The following is a 13,735-nucleotide window of genomic DNA, read 5'->3' as shown; positions in this document are numbered from 1 at the left end:
CTAAACTCGAGGAGGTGTTGCCAGGAGCCCCCAGCACGTTGGTGTGCGGCGGGCGGCGGCCGCAGTAGCAGCACAGCGAAGGGGAGGTGGGTTAGGAGCGAAGAATGAGCTGAGCTGGGCGGGGACTCTTAACTACGTGGGTCTTAAGTAGGTGGGGAAGAGGGGTGGGAGGGAAGACTAAGATTGTGCGTGTTTCACACTGCCTTAGGCTAGGTCCTTGGCACCATGGTAGTCTCATTTGGATTGGCACGTGGGAAAGAAATTCAGGGGGATCCCTAAATCCAGAGTTTTGTACAACGACTAACACATAGTAGGCACTTAATAAAGGTTTGTTAACTGACTGTTGAGCTTTCCACGACCTCATAAGGTTTGTGTGAGGGCAGAGTGAGATAAAAATCACAAAGCGCTTAGCACAGTGACTGGCACATAGTAAGCATGAAATAGCTGGCCCTGGAGTCAGGAAGACTGGTGCTCAAATGGGACCTCAGACTCTTACCGGCTGTGTGAACCTGGTCAAGTCATTTAACCCCTCTCAGCCTCAGTTTCCTCATATGTAAAATGAAGATAAATAATAACATCTACCTGGAAGTGCCTTATTGTGAAGGTCAAATGAAATATTTTAGCACAGTAAATGCTTATTCTTTTCCTTCCTTTAACATTATAGATGAGGAAACTGAGACCCAGGGAAATTAAATGACTTGCCCAGGGTCACACACTAGTGTCTAAGGCAGGACTCTAAATCTGTGCCTCCTAGGTCCCAAGTCCAGTGCTCTAACCACCATACCTCTCTGATGTCTCTCTTTTGCTGCCTTCTTAGCCTACTGGATTCTTTAGTGTTTTCTTGGCCCTTTACCTCCAAGAAATGCCATGCTTCTCCGGGCTTTGAGTTGTTTTCATTTAATCCAAACAGCATCAGCCTAATCCAAAAGAGAGTTTCAGGATATACTAGGAAAAAACAAAAAAAACACTGGATTTTGAGAGACCTGGTTTTAACTCATAGCTTTGTTACTTACTAGCTGTATGACTATGGGCAAGTCATTTGACATCAAAGAACCTGTCTCCTCATTTGTAAAATGAAAATAATACCCAACCTCCTTCCTATGGTTGTTTGAGGAAAGTACTTCGCATGTCTTAAAGTGTTATATAAATGTACGTTATGATTTAAGAGAAGCAATATAGTATAATGGAAAACCTGGAAGTCCCTCCATGTATGACCCAGGTAAATCATTTAACTGCCCCACTCCATCCCCATCCTGCTCCAGTATTATACTCAAAAAGATCCTGGAGGGCCATATGTTGATTTAGAAAACTAACATTATATATGTTGTATTGTAATTTTATTTATTTTGTTCAACATTTCCAAATTACATTTTAATCCAGATAGGACTGCTCACTCTGGAGTTTTGCTGACTGTTTGCATCCTAAGGGTGGCAAATTTGACACACCTCTGCTCTGGGCAACTGTCAGAGGCTATATAAACTGTAGAGGTGCAGGCCTGCATTGTTAAAGGGAGTTTCCTCACTGTGGATTTCCCTATACTTATGAAATCACAGGATAGTCCCTATCCTGTTATTCTCCAAACTTTGAATTATTATCTTCTTCCTCTCCCCACCAGCAGCAGAGTCAGTCTATCCCAGAGGGGATACTCAACTATTTTCCCAGGGGCAATGCGGTGTATATAGTGAAAAGAACATTGATTAGTCTCAGAATCAGAGGGCATGGATTCAGATTTAGGCTCTGCCCCTGGCATTGCTCTATGTCTCTGTTCTTGTCCTTGCCCTACTTTGCCCTGCCCATCACTGCCTGCAGAGGACTAACCCATCTCCAAATCCCTCTAATAAATTATCTCCCTCTCTTCAAGGTCCAACTCTTGTGCTGTCTTTCAATGAAGTAAGTTTTCCCTGGTGCCCTATTAGACTGTGAGTTCCTTGAGAATGTGATCTGTTTCATATCCATCTTTATATCTAACCCCAACTTCTATCATACTGCCCTACACTTAATAAATGTCTCTTTGAATTTAATTGGGTGACCTTGGGCAAGTCACTTCATTTTTATGGCCTCATTTTCATCTTCCATAAAACTGGGATAGTAAGACTTGCACCAACTACCTTACAAGATTACTATGAGCATCCAAAAAAGCCATGTATGTAAAACATTTGGTAATGTATGGAAGGGTATAGAAACCTCCACCAAGAACTAACCAGCACTTCTTCCATTTTTCCAGGGGCTCTAAAGGAAGGGTAAGAATGATTTGCAGCCCTTAGGAAGTGTAGTACACTAGAAAGACCAATGATTTCAGAACTCCACTCTAGTCCACTAGCTTTGTGACTTCGGGCAGATAAGTCCAATTCTCTGAGCCTCCATTTTCTCATCTGTAAAATGGAATTAATAATACTTTCACAACTTACCTCTCAAAGGTGGGAGAAAAGTACTTTGTAAAGTGTAAAGCACTGTAGAAATCTGAGCTGTTGTTATTGGAAACTCTGGTCTGCTAATAGGGAAATTTTCCTGACCTGCTTTGTGGAGTTGTCCAGCCCTACCCTTACTGTGCAGTAAGGGAAATTCCAGGCTGGTTTGAGTATCCTCGATTTGCTGCTGGGAAATCAGCTGTCTGGAGAAGCAAAGGGAAGCAGGGATGTCTTATAATTTTTGGTATCCTCCACAGTGTCAAATACAGCACTGTGTTGCACACGGCAGAGTCTCAATAAATTTTTATTGATTCATTAACTGTTCTGTTACATTCCCTCAGTGTCAAGTTCATAGAGTATGAGAGCCAGAAGGGACCAGCTCCTTCATTTTGCAGATGCCAAGTATCTGAGGTGCAGAAAGATTAAAATAAGTTGCCCTAGGTCACATTATGGACTTGGGTGGTGGAGACAGGAATAGATCCTGGGTTCCTGACTCAGTGAGTGCTCTTTCCATGAGACCCAGGGGTGAGGAACTGCAGCGTCGAGGCCACATGTGACCCTCTAGGTCCTCAAGTTTGGCCCCTTGACTGAATCCAAACTTCAGGATTTGTTCTGTGAAGTTTGGATTTAGTCAAAGGGCCAATGGTTCTCCACCCCTGGACTAGACCATGCTTTACTGAACAATATCCAGCCCTGTTTCTGGTCAGGAAAAATGAGAAGCTGGAGCCTTCAATCTCCGATCGCTCTCTTGGCTTGATCCACCTCAGTCCTAACACAGCCCAGCACTGAAAGCAGTGCTTTGAGAGAAAAGCAGGTTTTCAGTGGCAGAGGTCCTAGTTTCAAATCCTCTCTCTGCTCAAGTAAGCATGTGTGACTCAGAGATGTTAAATAATTTGCTCAGGGCACCCTTCCATTCAGCTGCAGTAGACCTATGAGCCTCCTGGGTCTCAACAAAATGACAGAAAGGGTTTGCCATCCTAATGCATCATGTCTCTGCTGGTGGGATGGAAGAACATTATTCAGAGCAGTTTGGAGGAGGTTTGGTGACTGTCCAGCTACTACTTTCAGCTCTCCCCACAGAATTCTATGCAACCTTTTTCTCTTCCTAAGCAGACTTGAGATTTCACCAGTGCAGGGAGCTCCCAGTTAAAAACATCCCCTACCAATGCAGATGTGTCCTTCTCCACAGCTTATAGACTTAGAGTTGCCCAGGGTAGTGGATAATTAAGTGACTTGCCAAGCATCACAGAGCTAGTATGTGTCAGAGGCAGGACCTGACCCCTCTTCACCCTGCTCCTGGCTCCCAGACTTCCAGACTAGGTCGTCTCATCCTAGAACTTCTCTCAGTGCCTGGGGTATCTGCACCCTGGAACATCCAACCACCCTACAGCTTTCTCAACATGGAATGTCCCTCTGTAAGACCTGGCCCCTTCTCCTATTGATGTGTTATTCCTGGAGCCTCCATTTTATGGAGGGGCCCAGACCAGCCTCCATTCCCCTCCTAGCCCTGTTTCTGGCTTTTAGAGTCTAAAACCATGCCACTAAACTGAGTACCTTTATCACCCCCTCCCTCCCCACTCCATTGCTTTTCAGGACCCTTTCATGTGTTTTCTTCCCTCATTAGAATGTAAGCTCCTTGAGGGCAGGGCTTTCTTTTTGCTTGACTTTTACCCCAGTGCTTAAGACATGTGGTCAGGGCCTGATGTGTAGTAAATACTTAATAAATGCTTTTTTCCTGCTTCCCTTCTTTCCTACCTAAGTATTCCTAATTCCTAGGTCTCCACTACACCACTCTGTCTCTTGTGTTGCCCATAGTCTCCACAAAAGAGAAAAACGGTTCATTTTAAGATTTCAGAAAATAAAAGAGAATTCCAAATAGCTACAATACATTCATTCACTCAGCAACTGTGTATGTATTGGGCATCTATTAGGTGCCAGGTACTGTGGGGATTTTTTTTTCCATTTGGAAGATCTCTTTACAAATGTGGGGAACTTCAGGTGTGAAATTTTCCACCAAAGCAGACCGACTCCTATGTGACTTTGTCTTAGTTGTCTGTGGTATATTTGAGAAGTTAAGTGACTTTCCCATAGCCAGACCAGTAGTATTTGAGCCATAAGCAGAATTTGAATGCAGTTCTTCCTGCCTCCAAGGCCAGCTTTCTATTTACTATGCCAGGTTTTTCTCTGCAATGAAAGACATGTCTTAGAGTCCATATCTGCCCTACAAGACTTTACAATTAGACTGGAGAATAAATGAGCACAAACAACTACAATAAATGGCAACATGTGGTAGGCACCCTAAGTGTGGTACAAATGAGGTACAAAGCTAGCATTTATATAGCCCCTGCTCTGTGCTAGGTGCTACATTCAGTGAGACAGATAGATAGACAGACAGAGACAGACAGACAGATACATACATACATAGTGTTGACCTGAAAGTTTGGTTAAAGGAGGCAAACAAGCTAGGTGATGTGTAAATCCATATTGTTTATTCCCTTAAAGCTAGTGGATACATGCATGTATGAAGCCAGACAAAACCTGAACAGAATGAGAAGGTTTAAATACATTTTTAGAACAGTTGCAACTCAGCATGTCTGTTACTCAATTTTATGATCTCCATGTATGTTTAAACAACATACAAGAAAGGATTTTCTAAATTGAATACAATACAATACAATAAGAGAGTTGACAAGAGTCAATTGAAACTACAACCCAGCATTTCTGTGTTTAATTTACCATTAACATTGCCATAACATAGTATATGCCCGTAAAAGAAGAAGAAGTCACATTATTAAAGATAATGTCTCGGGTTAAGGATCTCATCCTTGATGACTAATAGACAGAGAAAAGAATGCTCTTAAGTCAGCCCAATTTGGCCTTGTTGACATAGGAAGAGGTATTCTCTGAGTTTACTCAGAGAACAAAGAGGTTGTTAGGTTCAGATTCTTCCTCTGGTTAATCAGTTCAGGCTCCTCCTTTGGTTAATCAGTTCAAGCTCTTCTTCTGGTTGATTATTAGTTCAGGCTCTGGCCCTTATTGAAGTTACCAAATTGATATTAAATGATTGTCGATAGATACATAGATAGATAGATAGACAGATAGATAGATAGATAGATAGATAGATAGATAGATAGATAGATAGATAGACAGATAGATAGACAGATACATAGACAGATAGATCTTTTGATCCAAACTGAAGTTAAATGACCTGCCCAAAATCATACAGGTAGGAAGCATCTGAGGGTAGTTTTGAACTCAGGTCTTCCTAACTCCAGGCCCTATTCTCTATCCATTGCACCACCTAGCTGTCTAAAATCTCACATTGGCCTTCGCTGGTGTGATCAGGAACACTTACTATGGAATCAGGTTTTTGCTTTGCTTCATTTTGTTAACAATTTGAGTATGACCCCAAACAATAAATATGCTCTTTTATCAAAATGAACTGTTTAAGTACATAAAATGAGCCTTTTCCCCTGTTCCCCAGGTGGGGTTAATTTGTTCTATCTTTTTCTGGCACACCTACTCTATATTCCTTCCAGTCCTTTCACATTTAGAAGCTAGCTTTGGCATTACGCCATCTGTATCATGAGACCTCTAGCTATTGAGATGAAAGGGCCTAAGGTTCTCTTAGATACCCAACCTTAGCCCCAGCCTTTCCCAAGTGTGGGTTAGAGAAGTAACTATAACCTGGAGTGAGATGTCATCATATGTATGGATAACTTTGAGAGGTAGACTTACAGGCCTTCTGTCCACTTTACTAGTATTCCAAAGTGAAACTGTGTTCATTCCATTCAACAGAAAGTTTCAAGCCACTAGGAATTTCTTAATTCTAGTCTATGGATGTCCCGCAAATCTACAGTCATAGAATGTTAGAGGTAGAAAAGAGATTAGACATCATCTAGTCCAACTTAGTCATTTTATACATGAGGAAACAGGACCACAGAGGTGAAATGACTTGGCCAATGTCATGCAGAGAGTTAGGGGCCAAGCCCAGACAAAAACTGGCCCTCCTATCTCCTTTTCTAATGCTCTTTCTGCTAAAAATCCATACTCTGGTTACTTCTCAGGGCTATAGACAGAGTTATTCTGGTACATCCAGTTGTCTGATTCCTACTTGCAAACACACTCTCAAATTCCAGGAGATATGCTAGAGTGGATAGAGAACTGGCCCCGGAATCACTAAGACTTGGGTTCAAGTTCTGCCTGTGATGTATACTGATTATATGACCTTGGACAAGTAATTTAACCTTTCCAAGACAGTTCCTCATCTATAAAATGAGGGAGTTGGGCTGTATGGCCTCTATGGTCCTTCCTGCTCTAAATCACTGATCCCAGAAAGTCTTTCCTTCAGTTCCAGTTTGCCCAAGCTATCTCCTTTCCCTCAGCTCCTGGAAATAGAGCTTGTTGCATTCTTTTCCTACTGTAGGGCTTAGTCCACACTTGGAAGCTAGGTGGTCCAATGGATAGAGCACTAGGGCCTGAAGTCAAGAAGATCTGAGTTCAAAGTCAACCTCAGACACTTATTTAGCTGTGACTGTTTGCCTCAGTTTCCTCAATTGTAAAATGGGCATAATAATAGCACCAACCAAAAAAATTAAAAATAATAAAAATAATAACACCAGCCTTGCAGAGTTTATGTGAAGATCAAATGACCTATTTGGAAAGCACTTCACACAGTGCTTGGCACACAGTAGGTGCTATGCAAATGCTTATTCCCTACCCTACCTACTCTTGTTTGTTTTTGCATGGCATGCCTCTGTCTAGACCTTCTGACAGTCCCTTCAGAGGAGGACTATGTGTGCATTTCTGTACTAAGAGACCCCAGGAATAATTACAAGGTGCATAACAGAAAGACTTTCATCTAGGTTCCCAAAGTTAAGACAAACATTTATGTCAGACCTTAAGAGCCAAAAAGAAACTTAGAGGTTCTCAAGTCCAACCCTCTCATTCAATTCAATCCAACTCGATAAACATTTATTAAACAATAAATGTTTGTATTTGGTAATTCAAAGGAATTTCCAAAATCCCATCTCCTCTGCAATAGCCTTCCCAGAGAATCTCAGAACTAAAAATAAACATCTAGTCCAACTCATACCAGACCAAAAATCCCCCTTTTTGGCACCTCCAACAAGCAGGCAGCCCCTACTCCAGAAGAGAACCTGCAATCACCTCTCAAACACAGGCCCCTTGAGACTCATTCTTTACACATTCTCCCATTGAATGCATTTATCCCTTCTATTCAGTGCTTATTGCTGCCCATGCCACTTTAACCATCAGAGTTGGTGTTGTCTGTCTCAGAACCACATCTATTCATCTTGCTTTGTACAGTGCCACCACAGGATCACTTGCATATACACATGTATTTAATTATGATAATGATGATGAATGCTCTGAATCACCGGCTGTGCTCCTCCCACATGAATACCCATATCTCCCTAGTTCTGACTGATTCCCCCCTAGTTTACCTACTTCTCCCTTTCCAGTGTAATCAGAATCACACCTGATCCCAGACCACAGCTGAGGTATCAATTCCACAGCTGAAACAGTGAGGAGAGGGGCAAGGGCAGTTAGTTTTGGCTTAACCCTCTTCCCTACTCACATTTGGTTCTACATCCTGAGTCTAACATTCCCCAGAACACCTGCCCTCTTTCCCTGGGTAGGAGGTAAGCAAAGGCTCTACTCACAGAAGAAAGATGAACCCCAGAGACTAAAGTTAAGTATATAATGTGACAGAGGGGATTCCTTGTCTTTTGATGTATTGCATGGATATATCTCTGCAGAAGGGGAGTGAGGATCACAGGATCATAAAATGTTAGATCTAGAAAGGACCTCATCACCTATCTAGTTCAGGATTCAGCAAACTACATATGACCCACCACCTGTTTTTGTACAGCCCATGAACTAATGTAAAAACCATCCTTCGCTGATAGAATATACAAAAATAAGCAGTAGGGCAGATTAGGCCCTCAGGCCATAGTGTGCTGACCCCCTGATGTATTCCACATCCTACACATCACCATTTTATAGATGAATGGAAGAAGCGTGATACAGTGAAAAGAGCACCTGAGTTCAAATCCTGTTTCTAATGTTTAATATACTATATGATCCTGGACTTAACTTTCCTGGGCCTCAGTTTCCTCATCTATAAAATGAGGGTATAAGACTAGAGGGCCTCCAAGCTCTGTTCTAGTTCTAGCTTTAGCAATCTATGATCCTTAGTTAAACAATGTACCGCAGGTCATATAACCACTAAGTCACGGAGATGGGACTTGAACCTAGGTCTTCTCATTCCCTCTCCAGTACCTTTTCCACTATACCAAGTGTGCTTTATGATAGTGCATGCATAATTCATTAGGCTCTGTCATAGCTCAGATGAAATATTCTTCAAGGATTCCATAACTCCCTTTGCTCTGATTCTATGCTCATCAAGCAACCTTCTGAGCAGGAATTCAGTTTCCTAGCTACCTAGAAACTAGATAGTAGATATGAATATTCAGTCAGTAGAAAGCTACATCTCCAATCATAAAATGTGATGTTTGTTGTTTTATTTATAAATCAGTCTTCCTGAGCTTGAATGGCAGGAAGAAATTTCAGAGTCACAATACCCCTGATGAAATTAATAAAATTAAGTTTCTGAACCTACACACCTGAAGAAAGGACCCCACCATAGTGCTATCCTCCTGCAATGACCCACCTGAACCAGCCAACCATTTTTGTTTGTTTTTTCATGGCATGCCTCTGTCTAGACCTTCTGACAGTCCCTTCAGATGAGGACTATGTGTGCATTTCTGTACTAAGAGATCCCAGGCATAATTACAAGGTGCATAACAGAAAGACTTTCATCTAGGTTCCCAAAGTTAAGACAAACATTTATGTCAGACCTTAAGAGCCAAAAAGAAACTTAGAGATTCTCAAGTCCAACCCTCTCATTTAATTCAGTCCAACTTGATAAATATTTATTAAACAATAAATAAGTGAAATGTACTATGCTAGGTGCTAGGGAGACGAATATAGTCATTCCTCTGGGCACTCCCTCAATGGACACTTGAGTTCACAGATTGAGTCCCCAGTGGAACAACTGACTACTCCCCTCAATGATCTAGGGGTAACCGTGAGAACTGGGGCTTCTACTACGACATTTTCTAAGCCCCTACCTACATACCCCTTTCTCAGTCTGCTAGAGCTCATTAGCTATTTTTAAAGAGGGCTTACTAGGAAGATACAAAAAGAGCAGTTAGTATAAAACATTCCCTTAAAATCATGGGAGAGACTGGGGAGAGTGGTTTCAGACTTAAAGTACAGTGAGGCACACATATAGAGAACACATGGGAGAAAGAGGTACCTCCCAGCTTCTGGCCCTGGAAATCCTTGTCTCCATTCACAGAGTCCTAACAAAGAGTCGTTTAGGTGAAGCTCACTTCTGGGCAGGCAACCCAGCTGGAGCCCTGTGAGTTCACAGACTATACTTCTCTGTACCACAAGGGATCACACTCCCTGAAGCTGCTACTTTTTCTCAGGTATCTCTCACTGCATGTCTGTTCATCCTCTGTGTGTCTCTCATTCCGTATTCTGATACTGCCCTTGGCCACTGCTGCTCCAGTGGATACCTCAATCACCAACATTCTGGTGGCCAATGGGATTCTGGTAGGACCTCTGAATCTCCCAAATTCACTAAGTATTGTGGACACTCCCACCTAGAAATAAGAATTCACCTAAAAATAGGAGAAAAAAAATAAAGTTGCATATGTTCGTGGACACACGGCAGCCAGACGAGGGGATATGGCTGGCTCCTCTTCTACTACTTGGCAGCTCAGTAGTAGACTTTCTACCAAGAAGGAAAGGGAGCAATGGAGGAGCAGGTTGCCCCTTTTGTATACCTACTTAATTCTTGTTCAGTAACCCCCAAATCAATTTTCCAGCTCCTCAACCAAGTAGAGGACTTTTCATCACCACACAGTGTTCTTAGCTGGAAATCAGCTCCCCAAAGTTTCCACATAAGTGGATGGGAAGCATAGGCAGGAAACACCTGAACATTCTCTAGACCAATCCACCTCCGTCAGACTGAGACGAAACAGTAGGTATTGCCTGCCCTCAGTGAGCTCATAATCTAGTAGGGAAATACAATAAATAAAAAGCCAACTATGTTTTAATACTCTAAGAACTTAGGAGAAGTTCAAACAGAGATTTAAGTAAGAGACATCTCTTATGCTGGAGAAATCAGAGGAAGCATCTCCTCACTTGGAAATGGAAGGATTAGAAGGATTTCAATAGATACCCTAGAGGAGGCCACTCTAAGTATAGGCAACACGGTGCATGGATATAGAGGTGGAAGCGGGTAGCATGAGCTCAGTGAATGGAGACAAGGATAGTTTAGCTGGAATATAGAGTTCATGAAAGGAAGTGATGGGTGATAAGGCTGGAAAAGGAGATTGGAGCTAGACTATGAAGGGCCTTGAATGCTAAGCTAAGGAGTCTGAGCTTTATTTTGGTAAGCAAGGGGAACCAATTAAGGCATGAAAAAGTAGTGCATGAAAAGTGGTGGTGCATGAAAAAGATTACTCTGGCAGCAGTGTGAAGGATGGCTTGGAGAGAGCATATATAAGGAGCATGAAGGCCATTTATGAAGCTGTTAAAATAGTTCACTTGATAAGTCTGAGTAGAAAGGGGGACATAAAATTGTGAACTACTACTGAGAAGGAACCAATAGAATATGTCTGCTTATTAGATATAGGGAAGTGAGGAAGGATGGAAAAAATCAGGTGGCTGGGATAAAGGGGTACTATCAACAGAGACAGAGAAGTTAAGAGGAGAAGCAGGTTTCAGGGGAGAGAATTCGGTTTTGTATGTATAGAGTTTTAGATGAAAGCTAAGCACCCAGACAGAGATGTCAAGAAGGCAGACATTTGAAAATGCAAGCCTATAGCTCAGAGAAATTAAGGTTGAAAGTTATGGATTCAGATCCTATGCAGCTGCATAGAGGTAACTGAAGTCTTGGGAGTGGTTAAGGTTGCCAAGAAAGGGAGAACAGAGGGCAAGCAATAGAGCCTTTGGAGACAACCTCATCTAGGGGACAGAAAGAGGAAAAATGGAGAGAGGAAAATGGAGAGAGGAAAAAAAAAACCATGAGAAAACAATGGCACAGAGTTCAAGTGAAAAGAAAAGACCAAGAAGGAACAGTTAATAGTGTCAAATGCTGGAGAAATGTCAACATGACTATGGACTGGGAAAAGACCTTTAGAATTGGCAGGAAGAAGGTCATTTAGAGACTTTGGAAAGAACAGTTTTAGTAAAGTGGTGAGGAAGGAAGCCAAACTGTGAAGAAATGTGGCGTGAGCATGTGATTAAGGATCGAGTGGGTGGTTAGGCAGTAGAGGCAGCAAGAATATACTCCCTTTTCAATAGCTTCAGCTGATGGCAAGGTTAAGATAAGAGGTTTATTTTTCAAGATGGGGAAACCTGAACAAGTTTGTAGGCAAAAATGAAAGTGCCAAATTGAAGAGGGCAAGGCGAAAGACAGGGGTTGAGTAGAGGTAATTGATAGAGTAAGAGCATGAAGGAGATGGGAGGGAACTTGATCACGGGCACAGTTGGAGAAGTTAGTTAAGCCCCCTCATCCACTAAGAATGGCTAGAAGAAGACAGAGAGGTTGAGAGTTGCAGATGGGAAATTGAGGGAGCTCATGTCAGACTGACCTTGTTTTGGTTTTGTTTTTTTTTTAGGAAAGTAGAGATGAAACCTTGCTACTCTTGAAATATAAAAAGCCCTAGAGGAAGACCTTCAGCACATTGGTAGTGAAGGATCTAGGAAAGAATTTAGACAAGAATTGTATGGAATAAAAAGGCAAAGATGGGATGCAATCTGCACGAATGGAGAGAATATTCACATTAATAAGATACCAAATCAATCAAAAACAATGCCCCACTCTTGTTTTATTAAATTGGAACAATTCTCTCAAATAATTATGATCCCAGGTATATGATCTCTTGTAAACAAGGCCATTAAGGCTCCCAACACTGCACTCATGAAAGTCTCCTTATCAGTAACTAAATCAAGTACCTCAGCACTGATCTTTAGGTGTCCTTACCTGCCCCATAAAACTCATTCCATTCAGAAGTTTTATTCCTAAGGCATTGGACTCACTGTAGAAACTGGACAGACAATCAGTGGCAATTGGCATGAATGTGGAGACCACAGCTGTAGCCTAATGCAGACTGTAAAAGAAGGACCTTTGCTCAGATTGAGCAAACGGTAGCCTGGATCCAGGCAATGAAGACCCCGACTTGGCAATGAAGTCTTTTGTAAGAGCAGAAGTAAACAGAGCATGAGTCCAGTGCCAATAGACTTCACAATTTAGCAAGAACCTTATGCTGAGTAGTTCAACATAATGTACTGCTATCCTCCAATCCAACTTCTCCACTTGGCCCTCAATGCCACTTTCCTGTAAGTGTGGCAGAGTCCTAGGAAATTAAATGGTTTTCCTATTAAAAGCACGTTAAACAGAAGTTGTAAACAGATTGAAAACAATGAGCCTTTGTTCAAATGCCACGTTTTGCTTCTGTGTCTTAGTTCATTGCACACCTGGAGATTTATCATCTGTTCTAACGATGCTGCTTAAAAGGCAGCTGCTATTTCAGGAGGAAATCATGTTATTCAAAAGCTTGAGGGGTGGCTTAATGGTAGAATGCTCAGTTTCAAAATAGCCTGATTTCCACAATCAGAAGTCTAAATCCCAATTCTCCCCATTGGCACTTAGTCCTCCTTAGGCTCATGAGTTAAGTAAAGTGGAAGGCAAAATGTTCTGAGATTCTCAGTAGACAGGTGCTGTGCATTAGTATTAATATTATTATTACATAATGCAACTATTATTATTTCTGGATAGCTCAGTCAGATGAGGCTATGGGGACTGAGACTTCCATCAAGATGTGAAAGATAGATATTTTTTTAATGAGCATAGAGGGGGTGATCCAGTTTGCATAACAATTTCAGGCATCCTGCCGAAAATCTTGAACAACTAAGAGCCTAGTTTAGCTCTACATCTAATGAGTGTGTAACTCACCAGATTAATGTTGTATCCAATTTTATGGAGGCCAAATATTACCACTATCATTTCTCTTCCTTTGTTACCACTTATAGACACTGAACCACAATATATTTGGATAATCACTTTTCCCTCTTACCTATGCCTATTACCTTTCCTCTTCTCTGCCTTTCCTTTGTCCTTCAGGAATTTTAGCATTTTGTAAGTCAGGGCTAAATCAAGCACTTATTTGCTGAAGATTTTTCAACAAGTTGTCTAAAGTTGTTATCAAGTACTCATAAAGGAAAAA

General features: G+C 41.7%; 1 protein-coding gene across 1 annotated transcript in view; it reads right to left on the bottom strand.

Moving 5' to 3' along the window:
- CNIH3 (cornichon family AMPA receptor auxiliary protein 3) overlaps positions 1-12,555 on the bottom strand; it is a 179,924-nt gene extending 167,369 nt beyond the window's left edge. The window contains exon 1 of the mRNA XM_036757231.1: positions 12,493-12,555. Within this exon, the coding sequence (XP_036613126.1) occupies positions 12,493-12,510 (18 nt within the window). The 5' untranslated portion in view covers positions 12,511-12,555. The remainder of the gene's footprint in view (positions 1-12,492) is intronic.
- Positions 12,556-13,735: the final 1,180 nt, after the last annotated feature.

The sequence above is a fragment of the Trichosurus vulpecula genome, chromosome 4 (assembly GCF_011100635.1).
Source record: "Trichosurus vulpecula isolate mTriVul1 chromosome 4, mTriVul1.pri, whole genome shotgun sequence".
Taxonomy (NCBI): Eukaryota; Metazoa; Chordata; class Mammalia; order Diprotodontia; family Phalangeridae; genus Trichosurus; species Trichosurus vulpecula.
The sequence above is the reverse complement of the archived record's forward strand: the minus strand, read 5'-3'. Positions and strand labels throughout refer to the sequence as shown.